Source organism: Scyliorhinus torazame, chromosome 10 (assembly GCF_047496885.1).
Source record: "Scyliorhinus torazame isolate Kashiwa2021f chromosome 10, sScyTor2.1, whole genome shotgun sequence".
NCBI classification, from domain to species: Eukaryota; Metazoa; Chordata; class Chondrichthyes; order Carcharhiniformes; family Scyliorhinidae; genus Scyliorhinus; species Scyliorhinus torazame.
Genome location: NC_092716.1, coordinates 197,604,486 through 197,618,666, shown reverse-complemented (window position 1 = coordinate 197,618,666; position 14,181 = coordinate 197,604,486). Strand labels below are relative to the sequence as shown.

Genomic DNA, 14,181 nt, shown 5'->3' with positions numbered 1-14,181 from the left:
TAAAGTTTGCCTTGCGAGGGTCTGTGCAAGGGTTTTCCAGGCGGTGGCAACCGTTCCTAGACTATCTCGCGGAGCGTTAGGAGGAGGTCAGCAGCAGCAGCAGCCGCCCAGGGGCTTGGGGGGGGGGGGGGGGGGAGTTTCTTTTAGGGTGGCGTTTGGGTTAAGGTTTTTTTTCCCCCTATTTCTGTTTTCTACTGTTATATGGGGGGTTACTGTATTTGGGGGAAATCCAAGGTAGAATTTCTGCTTGTTGTGTTTTTGTTTCTTTTTCTTGTTTGGGGGGGGGGGGGTTGTTGAAAATTTGAATAAATATATTTTCCAAAAAAAAAAAAAAATTTTGTTTTTTAAAGTTGCGATATAAATGTAACTTGTTGTTGACGGTATCATCAGTCTAGTGAAAGCTGACCAGATGCATGTAGGAAGCCAAGTGCATTATTGTTGTCTTTCAGGGCACGGTATCTGCTGGCTCCTCTTGGTCTATCCTACTCGTGACGCCGTGTGGTTGACTCAATATCCTCATGCAATTAAGGATGGGCAATAAATACTTTTTCACAAGCGTCACCCACATTCCGAAACAAATATAAGAAAGGATTTCAAGAGGGGAAAGTAACCAACAATGAATAATAAAATGCCCTGTCATTCTAAAAGACAAATCAATCCATAACCGAGACACTGCAGCTGCAATGAACTATTTATCACATAAAAGCCCAGACTTAATCCAAACTCACCTGTCAGAAACCAGGCCGAGGTGGCAAGTGTCAAAATAACAGAAGTTATTTACACTCTTTAATCCCACTTTCTTCCCATTGTGCCCCGTATTAATCCTTGAACAACCCATTATATTCCAGAAAATCAGTTGATGAAAGATGAAATTGGAGGCAATCTTCACTCCATCTGGTATTTATTTACAGAGTGAAATGTTACAGGCATATAGCTCCTAACTCAACCATACTATAATTTCAGCAAGTATCTCTTTATACTCTTTTAAACAAAAAACCCAATAATATAAATTAGCGAGAGGGGGTGACAGCCCTGGTGGGGCACAGAGTATCTATTAAACCGATTGATAGCCCCTTTGGTTCCCGATTTATACTCTTTATATAAAACAAAAGTAAATAAATCAAAGAAAGATGAGGCAAAGGGTGAGGTGAAAGCCCTTGGTGGAGCACTGTAACTAAACCAAAACATCAAGGGAAACTTAACTCAGTAAACGAACATATCATTTCCAGGGGTGATGATGCATCTCAGCCCCTATGATGCCCACTTGTCACGGAAGACCTGAAACGTACCAATGAACGCCATGTTACGCCATGAACACCTCTCTAGGGCCACCCACCAAACATAGCCGCAGTAGAGGGGCAGACAGTTGGGTTGGACAACCACCTCAATCTCCCATTCCTTGAACCTGTTGATGACCACCCTAGTCAGGCAGAGGAGGTCCTCCTCGCTCCCAGCTCCCCTCTACACTGGGTCAAAATGGACAAGCCTAACCCAATTTTGAGAAGATGGCGTTTGGGCAAATTGAAGAAACGTCTCCAACACTTTTGATTTTTTTGAGAATGTTTCAAAGGGAGTGAACATTTTGAGCCAAAAGCTGTAGAACTGAAACTGTGGACCCTCGGATTAAGTCTGATGCTCTCCCGACTGAGCTACCAGGGATCTTGAGCTACCAGGGATCCTGAGTAACTTTTTATGCTCTTTCAAGAAAATAATCATTAAATTAAATGAAAAATACAGGAATAATATCCCCAATAGGACATTCTAACTAAAACATATCATAAATGAAAATGTAATTCCCGGGGTGAATATCTTTTTATGTATGCTCAAATGGATTATTGCCCTCCGCCTCCATATAATTAAACACAATTAATAAATAATTAACACAGGCGAGCAGAATAATAAAAAGAAGCAGGGGCTTTGTTTCAAATATGCAGATTAGGTCATTGACAAAGGGAGTGAAGGAGGAAGGTAAGGACAGAGGGAGCAAAGGAATCAGGATTGAAGGAGGCGGAGAGAGGCAGTTTTGATTCAACTGGCAAAACCTGTTTCAAGGCCAAATTCAAGGCCAGAAGAGGTACAAATGGCAAGTTTAAAATTTATTTTTCAGATTTTTCTGTGGGCCAGGGGAGGCAGAGCCATCGGCTTGTAACAGGTTAAACCGCACCCGTCACCACACCTCTCAGTTTCAAGAGCTGACAAGTCTGCCTCCTGCTACCCCCCTCATCCTCAATTATGACCAGACACCAACCACTCCCTCTGCAGCCACCCCCTTCCTCCATTGCTAACAGACACCTCCACAATGAACGCAATCACGGCTCCATTCACACACACAACCATTCCCCCCCACCCCCCAGACTCGAAACCTTCCTGATGGGCTCTGAACCTCGAATTAACTGCAGCGTCTGACTCTGAGGATTTCTGGTTCTTGCCTCCTGATGTGAATCCCCCCCCCCCCCCAGTTGTCAATCAACCCGGTTATCAGGTGGGAGTCAGCAACACGTTATGGAAACAATTAACTTGCCATTCAGATCGACGGGGGCTCCGATTGCCCAGCCTTGCAGAGAACTTTCCCACACTTTATTTGCGGCCAATATTGCTGACAGCACTGCTAATCGCTCCGGTTCTGGCACAAGCTCACAACCACGTACCTTCAGTTTAAGATCCAGACCTCGGCTGTAATTTGTTCCCCCAAAGTAAAGATCATCTTCTGATCCGTCACAGCAGGCAAAGGGTCGTGAATGGCACCGATAGAGACAATGCAGCTTAACTCTTACATTCACACAGAGCTAAACGCTCAATGCCCCTGTGAAATTCATTACCTCATCCATTACTGCATTAGATAATCCCTTTCTACAGCTGTCTCTGGCAAAATAGGACTGACCCATCTTTTATTGGTACTGATGGGTCAGCACTGGCCAAGCCGCAGATTCAGAACGGTTCCTCAGTTGGGGAATATTGTGTGACTAAAACAGTTCATGAATCATTTACAGTTACCACTGCAGTCAGGAAGTCATTAAACACCACAGGTATTCAGAAGGAGACCAGAGATCTCATTAGCTCTTTTCTCAAAGCATAAAGTGAATAATTATGGGTCTCAAAACGATCCTACTTGGTATTTTGTTGTGCTTTCTTTCGGATCCACGGTTGTACAGGGTAGAAATAGCTGTCACTTCAATGTTGAAAGGGTTGTTTCCCTCTGTGGGAGAGGCAGAACTGGAGCAAGCCATTTAAAAATAAGAGGCTGCATATTATGGGGGGATGGACGGGCAGATAGGACAGCCTCACCCCCACCCTCAGAAACAAAGACAGCGTGGAGCTGACTCACTGTGGGTGGGCTACCGGAGGGGCCTCTGCCCCTCGCTAGTTGGCCGGCAGCTCCAGCAGTCCTGGCAGCACCAAGAGCGCAGTGGACACTGTCAGGACTGCAACCAGGCCCATGCAGAAGGCACGATGGACATCAAAGTAAGGCAAGTCTGGAGTATTGGCCAAGGAGGCTTTGGGTAGCTTGGGGAGGAGGGTAGTGGTGGTTGGTTTTACAGGGCAAGCAGGTAGGAAGAAAGGGGATTACTATCTTAGTGGGGGCTGCTCCCTGATGTGCCAAGGTCAACGCCAGAAGATAGTAGACATCTTCCTTCCTGCCCTTTTATAAAGTTTTACAGAAAATAGTCTGCCCACTTCAACCGTATTATGGCATGGGCAGCGTAGTGTCAGGTCAACCAATTTGTTAACAAGCTCAATTGACCCCCATAATTATTTATTTATTTAAATATGGCAGGCAGGATACCAGTTTCAGCACCCACCCACGTACCGTTTTATGGGGACGAGCTTGGGGGTGGGCAGGAGAGTGGTTGGATGGGTAGCCACCCTCTTACTTGCTCTCCCCCCCCACCCCGCCCAAAATACACCCGGCCAGAGCATGCAAAATCCAGCCCGGCCAGAGCATGCAAAATCCAGCCCAAGGGGTCTCCTGTTTAAGACAAAGGTAAACAGCTTTTTTCTTCTGAGGGTTGTCTGTCAGTCTGTGGAAATCTTTTCTCCAGAGAGTAGGGAGACAGGGTCACTGCATATTTTTAAGGCTGAGTTAAACAGATTCTTGACTAACAAGGTAGTCTATGGGTGTCTGGAGTAGACAATAAAATAGAGGCCACAATCAGATCAGTCATGGTCTAATCAAATGGCACAGCAGACTCGAAGGACCAAATGGCCAATAGTGTATGTTTGTATGCCATTTATATTATTGTATGAATATTTAATGGACTGGTGTTAACTTTTGAGAGCATACAATCGCCCGCAGTCACTACCCCCGGGAACTGTTTTGGTTACATAGGACATTAAAGACTCTGGCCCCAATCGAACGACCTTGCCGCATCCGACTCGGTGACACGATGAGGCCATTAAATCTCGAGAGAGGCCTCTCACAAGACTTACAAAACTCGAGACACCTCGCGAGATCTAATGTGATCTTACAAGACGTAAGATCACCGAGTGTGATCCAGATTTGGATATTTAAATGTTCAGTTAAGCTCCCTTAAATATGTTCTCACCAGAGTTTCCCAAGGCCTAGGATCAAACGCACCTGGGATATCTCACTGTGGTGCCGTTTAGCACTGGCCCACACAAACGTGGACCAGGCATAACGGCACCTGGGTGTCTCCCAGGAGATCGGAGGCCCCCCGGGTGGTTGGGCTCTGGGCAGGGTGGTACCCTGGTACTCCTGATGCCACCCAGGCACCTTGGCACTGCCAGCTTGACACCCTGGCCAACACTGTGCTGTAACTATCTTATGATTCAATAGTTTGTAATGGTGGCAGGTGCAACAGAAATTCATGAAAAAATAGAGGCATTGACTTAAAATATTTTTCCTAGTTCAGTCTGAATGAATACAAGTTTACTTTTTAAAAATTCAATCGCATTTTAAATGACCCAGCGACAGTGAAAGAACAGCAATGAGGGTGGCACGGTGGCAAGCACTGCTGCCTCACAGCACCAGGGACCCAGGTCCAATTCCAGCCTTGGGTGATGGGCTGTGTTGAGTTTTCACATTCTCCCCGTGTGTGCATGGGTTTCCTCCAGGTGCTCTAGTTTTCTCCCACAGTCCAAAGATGTGCAGCTTCAGTGGATTGGTCATTCTAAATTGTCCTTTAGTGTCCAAAGGTGAGGTGGGGTTATGGTCAGACCAGATGAGGACGGCAGATCTGCGTTCCTCAAGAATATTAGTGAACCAGATGGGTTTTTACAACAATCGACAATATAGTTTCATTTAATTCCAGTTAAAGAATTGGATCCCGCTTTAAGGTGAGCCAGTTGTTTTTTTTTAAAAAAGGTATTAACATCTATTTGCAGACAGAGAATACACCATGGGCAATTTACTGGTATCTTAATAGAACTGGTATTGGCGCATATGAAATGCACCCAAGATTCTAATGTAAGAAGCAATATTATTCATGTACAGTACAGCATGCAGTATTTTAACAGGTCCTAACATTCATGCATCTTTGAATCGACGATCATTTGTTAACAAAAATTAGCATTTGACATTTCATAGGATCATTGTCTAAATTGATATTTCGAGCTGGTACAGATGTGGCATCTACAACATAACACTGTTTCTGATTGTAAATGCAGACAGAGGCAATCCATTGTTTCCACTGTGAAGCACTTGTGTATACAGATTATAATGAACATTTTTCTGTTTATATCCATATTTAGAATAACATGAATCTGGATACACTCATTTGTAATGGAAGAAGGGGGAATATGCTCAGCGGCCTATTTTTTTTGTTAAGGCTCACTTAGTTAGGTGGCACGATCACATCTTAGAATGATAGGGCTAAGTTTTACTCTGGGGAGTCGGGGAAGGGGGCAGGGGGTAGGTCGAGGCGATCCCACCCCTGCTTTGCCCGTTCACCCCTTTAGCCATTAAACAGACAATCCGGCCCTCATCAAATATTCCCACCTCCGAGTTACCTCCCAGTTGGGCAGGCCGGCAGCACTCATGTAACAGCAGCGCCACCATAGGTGTTGGTCACTGCTGGGACTGCAACAAGGTCAAGAGGAATGCATTCAGTTTAGAACCAGGATGCAAGGTAAAATTGGAGTTTCACCAGGACCAGGCTGGCAAGCCCCAATAAGAGGTTGAGGGGAGTGGTTGCCATGGTTGGAAAGGGTAAGAATGGGACTTGAGGGAGGGGAGAGGAAGATAAATGCACCTAGTTTTTTACGCAGAGGGTGGTGGGTGCCTGGAACGCTTTGCCAGCGGAGGTGCTAGAGGCGGGCACAATAGCATCATTTAAGATATATCTAGACAGATATATGAAAGGGCGGGGAACAGAGGGAAGTAGATCCTTGAAAAATGGGTGACAGGTTTAGATAAAGGATCGGCACAGGCTGGGAGGGCCTGTTCCTGTGCTGAAACTTTCTTTGTTCTAGTGGAGGGGGTGGGTGGGGGTGGTGTCAGCCGACGGGCCAACGGTGCCCGAAGAGGAACCCCACCCCAAGCAGCCTGGCAAAAGGTGAGTCAGGTTTTACCTGGCAGGCTAGTGACCAGGAGTCAGTGTCTCCTGCAATGGAGACAGTACGGAAGAATAAGGAAGAACTATTTTAAGCAGCAATTTGTAATGACCTGGCACTTGCTGCCTGTGAGGGAGGAGGATGCATAAATGATTGAGGATTTCTGAAGGAAATTGGACGGGCACTTGAGGGAAATAAACTTGCAGGGCTGTGGCGAAAGAGTGGAAAAATGGGGCTAGCTGAATTGCTCGACATCCAGTCCAGAACTGGCATGAACTCAATGGACTGAATGGCCTCCTTTGTGCCATAATGACCCGATGATTCCCCCACTGTTGCTAATCAAATCCACCCAAGGCTTAAAAACTAGGAAGCGCAGTCACCTTCTGGAAAAATCCCTAGGATTGGGGAAGATAAACCCTGGTAAGACTGACAAAATAAATAATTGAGAGAGATGCACAATAAAGAAAATCAGATGCAGTCTTACGTGGTTATCTGACTCTGTTATCCCCAGATGACATTTCCCCTGCCTCAGCATTTCGCTGCTGAATTGGAAATAAATTGCTGGAATAAGCACTGGGACATTTTAGCCCCAGGCTGTGCGTTCACGATGAATACATAATTTATTGCTTCCGTCTGTTCCCAAACTGCGACACGGAGTTCAACTAACAATCAAAACCCCTTTCATCATCGCACGAAATTATCCCTCGATGTTGTGTGTTTCTAAGAGGAAAAATAAACTCATGAAAAATTGAGAAAATCAGAAAGACTCTCTAATTATAACCATTTATATATCAGCATGCCCATGTAATGTTCCGTTACTTAAACCCTTACCAAGCCCTTTGGACTTGCACCATCATCCCTTTATTCTTTCATTACTCCTACTTTCCAGCCCATCGCAGATCCTTCTGTCTGTTCTTTCCTCCCCTTCCCCATCTCTGTACTTGCTATATTCAGTCCCTTGATCTCCAGTTCTGATGAAAGCCAGTGAACTGTTAACTCTGTTTCTCTCGTTCTCTCACACCACGGAAGTTATCTGACCAGCTGACTGTTTGCCAGCATTTTCTGATTGCATGTCAGATTTCCAGCATCCACAGTATTTTCCCGGTTTTCTCTGACTGTTTCCCGCTTGTGGATATAAACACTTCTATTTATCACTGATGTTATGTGTCAACAATGGGGTGGGGAGTCACGAGCATGCTGTGTACTGAGCAGCGGTCTGTAACAATAGTCCGCACTGGGTCAGTTGCGAGTGCAATGAAAAACAATTAGATGCTAAGTTTATTATTGTGACGTGATGACAGAAAGAAAATGATTCCAGCATTAGTACTGTTGGGTGATTGAAGAAAGGAAAAGCTTGTCAACATTACATTGAGTCATACGGAGTCTTCAGCACGGAAACAGTTCATTCGGCCCAACTAGTCAATGCCAGTGTTTATTTTCTAGGGAAGCCTCCTCCCATCCAATGTTGACCCGATCAGTATATCCCTTTACTCCCCGATCCCTCATGAGCTTTCCTAGCCTCCGCTTAAATACATCTGTACTATTCACCTCAACTACTCCTGATAATGAGTTCCAAATTCTCACCACTCTTGGGGTAAGGATTTTTTCCTGACTATGCTATTGGCTTTATTAGTTACTATCTTATATTTATGACCCGTAGTTTTGATCTCCTCCCCCCGCCCATGTACAGTTGGCTGGACAGCTGGTTTGTGATGCAGAACAAGGCCAAGCACATGGGTTCAATTCCCATACCGGCTGAGGTTATTCAACCTTGTACTTTGCCCGAGGTGTGGTGATCCTCAGGTTACATCACCAGCAGTCTCTCCTCCTCAAAAATGGTCATCTGGGACTATGGCGACTTTACTTTATCAGACCATCCCTCAAACTTCTCTTCTCGGGAGGTAAGAGCTCTAGCTGTTCACCTTTCCAAATAATTAGAACCTCTCAGTCCCTTTATCATCCTTGTAAGTCTTTTTTATTTTTGCGCCTTCTTCAATGCCATTATCTCCTTTTTATAAGATGGAGGCCAGGGCTGTGCAAGGCTCTTCCGGAAGAAGAGATATAGATTCCAGTGATGGAGATGCTGTGAAAAAGCCGAAAGTGGAGGGGATGATTGGTAGAGAAGGATCTGGAGACATGTAGGAATCGGAGGTGCTCGTCAGTCCACCGGGACAACGACATATAATAAAAGACACTTTGGAAACAAAAGCATAAAGTTGTCTAGAGTCTCCACTTGAAGGAAGCTTGAATCATGCAGTAAATAATCCAAGTGCATGCTGGTCAATTTTGAATGATGAGGTAGAAATCTATTGTAACTCTAAATAAAAATTAAAATTAAGAGGGTCATCCATTAAAAGCAGAAAGAACACCAGGCATGAATGACCAGTTAGAAACTCTGTTCAGGTCCAAAGGGAGGCCAAATCATCAATAGCAAAATATGGCACCTTTAATGAAGTAAACTTCCCAAGGCACTCCATTGGTGTGGTCATCAAACTGAATCCTGAAGTCAAATTGAATGCAACACTTGCAGTTTACAACCGCTGCTCCCATTTGGGTTGAAAAGCATGTGCTGATAATGATTTGGTTTCTTTACTTGTCTCATTACCATCCCATTTTGCCTTTCTGTCATTCTTGTTTATTCTTTCAAGCGGGTGGACGTCGTTGGCATGATCAGCATATAATTGCCACAGGAAAGTGGTGCACCATGGTGAGCCATCTTCTTGAACCGCTGCAGATCATGTGGTGCAGGTACATCCACTACCGTTAGAGAGTTCCAGGATTTTAATCCAGTCATAATGAAGGAAGAGAGATACAGTTCTAAATCAGGATGGAGTATGACTTGGAAGGGAACTTGCAAGTGATGGTGTTTCGATGCATCAGCTGCCCGTGTCCTTCAAGGTGGTAGCGATCACAGCTTTGGATCACTCTTGCCTTCCACCCCATCACAGATCATAGAATCATAGAATACCTACAGTGCAGAAGGAGGCTATTTGGTCCATTAGGTCAGGACCGACCCTCTGGAAAATCACTCCACCCAAGCCCACTCTCCCACCCTATCCCAGTAACCCCTTAACCTAATCTAGTGGGCAGCATGGTAGCACAAGTGGATAGCACTGTGGCTTCACAGCGCCAGGGTCCCAGGTTCAACTCCTGGCTGGGTCACTGTCTGTGCGGAGTCTGCACGTTCTCCCAGTGTCTGCGTGGGTTTCCTCCGGGTGCTCCGGTTTCCTCCCACAGTCCAAAGACTTGCAGGTTAGGTGGATTGGTCATGATAAATTGCCCTTAGTGTCCAAAAAATGTTAGAAGGGGTTATTGGGTTACAGGGATAGGGTGGAAGTGAGGGCTTAAATGGGTCGGTGCAGCCTCGATGGGCCGAATGGCCTCCTTCTGCACTCTATGTTCTACACATAGTGGACAATATGGAGCAATTTAACAGGGCCAGTCCACCTAACCTGCAAATCTTTTGACTGTGGGAAGAAACTGGAGCACCCAGAGGAAACCCCATGGCGAGAAAGTGCAAACTCCACACAGACAGACAGTCTAATGGAATTCTAATCGGAATTCAACCGGGTCCCTGGCGCTGTGAGGCAGCAGTGCCACCGCATCTGACCCCAAAGATATTTTGTCTTTTCTTCCCCTTTCCCTGCCTCTGTGCTTGCTTAAAACATGTGTAACACTTTCTAATTCTGATGAAAGGAACATTAAGTGAGATTGTCCAACCCCGCCCACCACTGGGATTGAATGACCCCGTTGAAAGTCAATGAGCTTTTGGCTGGCCTGCCGCATCCCCCATGGGGACCAGAAAATTCCGGCCATTAACATCTTCACACATGGGGTGGCACAGTGGTTAGCACGTGCCTCACGGTGCTGAGGATCCATTCGATCCCGGCCGGGTCACTGTGTGGAGTCTGCACATTCCCCCAGTGTTTGCATGGGTTTCACCCCCGAAACCCAAAGATCTGCAGGCTGGGTGGATTGGCTATGCTAAGTTGCCCCTTAATTGGGAAAAAAATAATTGGGCACTTTAAATTTACTAAACAAAACATCTTCGCACATGCTGAATATTAGCGGCTTAAGATTTGACTAGGCACGTCATAAGGAGGCACCAGGAAAGGTGACCAAAAGCTTGGTCAAAGAGTTAGGTGACAGTGTTTTTTTATTCACTGGGTGTGCGTGTCACTGGCTGGGTCAGCATTTATTGCCCATCCCTAACTGCCCTTCAACTGATTGGCCAAGCCATGGTCACATGTAGGCCAGACCAGGTAAGGGTGACAGATTTCCTTCCATAAAGGGAACAAGGTGGATTTTTAGACTTAATTTGATTCTTATTGAATTCAAATTTCACCATCTGTTGTGGGAATCAAACCCAAGTCCCAGAGCATTGCCCTGGTTCTCTGGTTTACTGGTCCAGTGACAATATAGGAACACCACTGTCTCCCCATTAAAGGAGGAGGAGAGGAGAAATTAGGAAGGGCATTGCAGAGTTTGGAGTCTAGTTTGTTGCAGTCAATCAGGGGTAAATTATGCCTTGGTGAATTTATATAACATATAAACGCATTCCTACACCCGCAAATCATGTCCACATGTTTTGGGCATGTCCGAGGCTTGGGGGATTTTGGTAGGGGTTTACCGATGTTATGTCATAGGTATTGAAGATACGGGTGGTTCAGAGTCCAGAGGTGGCGATTTTTGGTGTGTCGGAAGACCCGGGAGCCCAGGGGCTCCAGAAAGGCTGATATTTTGGCCTTTGTCTCCTTGGTAGCCCGGAGACGGATCTTGTTGGCGTGGAAGGACTCGGAACCCCCCGAAATCGGGGGAATGGGTTAGTGACATGGCCGGGTGTCTCAGGCTTGAGAAGATCAAGTTTGCCCTGAGAGGATCGATGCTAGGGTTCACCCGGAGGTGGCAGCCGTTTATCGACTTCTTTGGGAAACATTAAACTGTCAGCAGAAAAAGGGGGGAGGGGGGGGTTAAAAGGAAAGAGGAAGGCATTGGGGGGGGGGCTGGTTGAGGTGGGAAATAGTTAGTTGGAATTGGGGAATGTGGAATTGTGTATGTAAGCCATGTCGGCTGGGTTTGGTTGCTCGTTTGTTGGGTGTTATTTGCTTTGGTGTCTTTTCCTCTTGAAAATTGTTTAAATTATATATGACTTAATAAAATATTTTCAAAAAAATAAAATAAATGCATTCCCTCACTTCGACAACATCACCTGACTGTCCCTGCCTTTGCTCAGCTGCTGTGGAAACCCTCATCCACGACTTTGTTATTTTTAAAAAACTTGACAGGGAAGGGAAGGGAGCCTGTACTGTTCAACCTACATCAAGACTGCTAGTGACTGGGACATAAACACCATTTGATTGTCATCCCACTGACTTTACATTGAAGTGCTCTCCAGACCAGCCTCACATCGCTCACCCTCCATAAACCTTAAACTCTCTGCAGCCAGAGCTGCACCAAGCCCCATTCATCTATCACTCAGTGTTCTCTCATCTGTATTGCCCTTAAATTAAGTAGTGCCCTCAGTTTAAAATTCTAATCCTGGTTTTCAAATCTCTCCATGGCCTCATCCCTTTATCTCTGTCACTTCCTTCAGCCCCAGAACCCTCTCGAGATCGCTGCACTGCTCCAATTCTGGCTTCTTGCACGTCCCGGATTTTCATTGCTTCACCAATGACGGCCGTGCCTTCAGCTACTAAAGATATTAAACTTGAGAATTCCCTCCCTAAGATCTCTCCCACTCTCTTTCCTCCTTTAAGACAATCCCATGTTACAAGAGTGTTACTTCAGAAGACCTGTGGTCCTGAAAGGTGCTTCAGAAAGGCAAAGCCTTTACATTTTTGGGATTTTGGACAAAGGCCCTTTGTCCATGTTTCTGATCATTTGCCCTAATAGCCAATTATGCAGCTTGATATCAAATTTGTGTCTGAGCCGTGGGACATTTTTCAACATTAAAGGCGAGGTGCAAAGGGAAGTAGTTCTTGTTCCATTTGTCATTGAAAGAGTTTTCAAATCAGGTGAGAACTCCTTCCAATTCCCTGCTTCAAATCAATGTGCAGTGTACAAAAATCAAGTTGACTTTTCTTAGGTTTGCAGCTGCTTTAGCGATCCTCTTCAAAACACACATCATCCAACAGCCTGTTCAATTTGCAGCCAACCCCAAAACAGTACAACGGAATGAACAGTGGATTTATGAATGGGCATGGTTTAATTTAGCACCTATGGGAAGGAAGGAGGAAGGAAGAGACTAATAGCAACTGAGGCATAAACCCCATTTGATTTTCATTCCATTAATACTCAGTCAGGTTAAAATGAACAACAACAAGATGAGTGGCACTTAATTCTCCACAGAACCATTGAATTCCTACAGTGCAGAAGGAGGCCATTCAGCCCATGAAGTTTGCACTGACCCGCTGAAAGAACACCATGCCTAGGTCCACTCCCATGTCCTATCCCCATAGCCCAACTTGTAAATCCCTAGACACCAAGGGGCAATTCAGCATGGTCAATCCCCTAACCTGCACATTTTTGGACTGTGGGAGGAAACCAGAGCACCCAGAGGAAACCCACGCAGACATGGGGAGAAAGTGCAAACTCCACACAGTCACTCAAGGCCGGAATTGAAGCTTCGACCCTGGCACTGAGGCAGCAGTGCTAACCACTGTGCCACCATGTGCTTCGTGCTGATGTTTCTACTCCACACAAGCCTCCTCCCAATCGGTCTTCATCTCACCATTTCACCCCCTACTGCGATTAGACATTGTGCTGATGAAGTCGGGTGGGAGAAGGCTTGTGCAGAACATAAACACCAGCATAGAACTGTCGGGCTAAATGGCCTATTTCTGTACAGCAAATTCAATGGGATGACTATTTAGTTTGCCTTTCTTTGGTTGCCCAATTGACTCCGAAATAAATCATAGCTTCCTTCCATGTTGTTCAATTCTGTTATTTCAAGCAGTGCATCTCAGATCTGCTTTTAAAAATCTCATGTCCCACTCTGGTACTTTCCTCATTTTTTAAAAAAAAGCATTTCCTTTACGGTTTCTAAAAGGATCATAAGATGTGAGCCCAGCCTTTAATAAAAATTCCCAGATTAACTTGTATCCCCAAAACACGGAGGACACTCCAAAACACGTTCATACAACCATGCATCGGAATTAATCTGTTAAAAGTGATAGATTTAAAGTTTGGAATATGCTGCTTGCTGAAAATCAAATCCTGATCTGCCAATAGCCATGGAGGAGCAGGAGGGAAACAACAAAATAAGGCTTCCCTGGACAGAACGCCAATGATCTTCAAACACACAATGACATTCATTGGTCTGATTTCCCTCTTCCTTAATTTCCTGTAATTTCTGATCGACTGCGATACAGTATCTTTGCAACAGGTAATGTTTCATCTAATTAGATTTGATCCAATTTATTTTATATTGAATTACACAGAACGTACAACACAGAAACAGCCCAGTCAGTTCAACTGGTCAATAGTGGTGTTTATGCTCCAAACCAGCTTCATCCTTCTTCTACCCGTGATCATTTGTTCTGTTATTCATTCATGGAGTGTGGGCTAGGCCAGCATTTACTGCCCATCCCTAATTTCCCCCTTGAACTGCTGCAGTCTATGTGGTGCAGGTATACTCTCAGTGCTGTTAGGGCTGGAGTTCCAGGATTTTGA

At 45.3% G+C, this 14,181-nt stretch overlaps 1 protein-coding gene and 1 long non-coding RNA gene across 6 annotated transcripts in view; one reads left to right on the top strand and one right to left on the bottom strand.

The window, feature by feature from the left end:
* mapk8ip1b (mitogen-activated protein kinase 8 interacting protein 1b) overlaps positions 1-14,181 on the bottom strand; it is a 263,887-nt gene that overhangs the window by 114,511 nt on the left and 135,195 nt on the right. The window contains exon 1 of one of the 5 annotated variants that reach the window (XM_072466233.1): positions 6,995-7,182. The exons of 3 other annotated variants lie outside the window; for them this stretch is intronic. In XM_072466233.1, coding sequence (XP_072322334.1) covers positions 6,995-7,045 — 51 coding nt within the window. In that variant the 5' untranslated portion in view covers positions 7,046-7,182. Of the gene's footprint in view, positions 1-2,648; positions 2,827-6,994; positions 7,183-14,181 lie in introns of those variants that run through there. One more of the 5 variants, XM_072466234.1, reaches the window with a different exon arrangement.
* Positions 7,866-8,718, top strand: LOC140384487 (uncharacterized). Its single transcript, XR_011933065.1, has 2 exons — positions 7,866-8,411; positions 8,530-8,718. It is a non-coding gene; the product is annotated as an uncharacterized lncRNA (long non-coding RNA).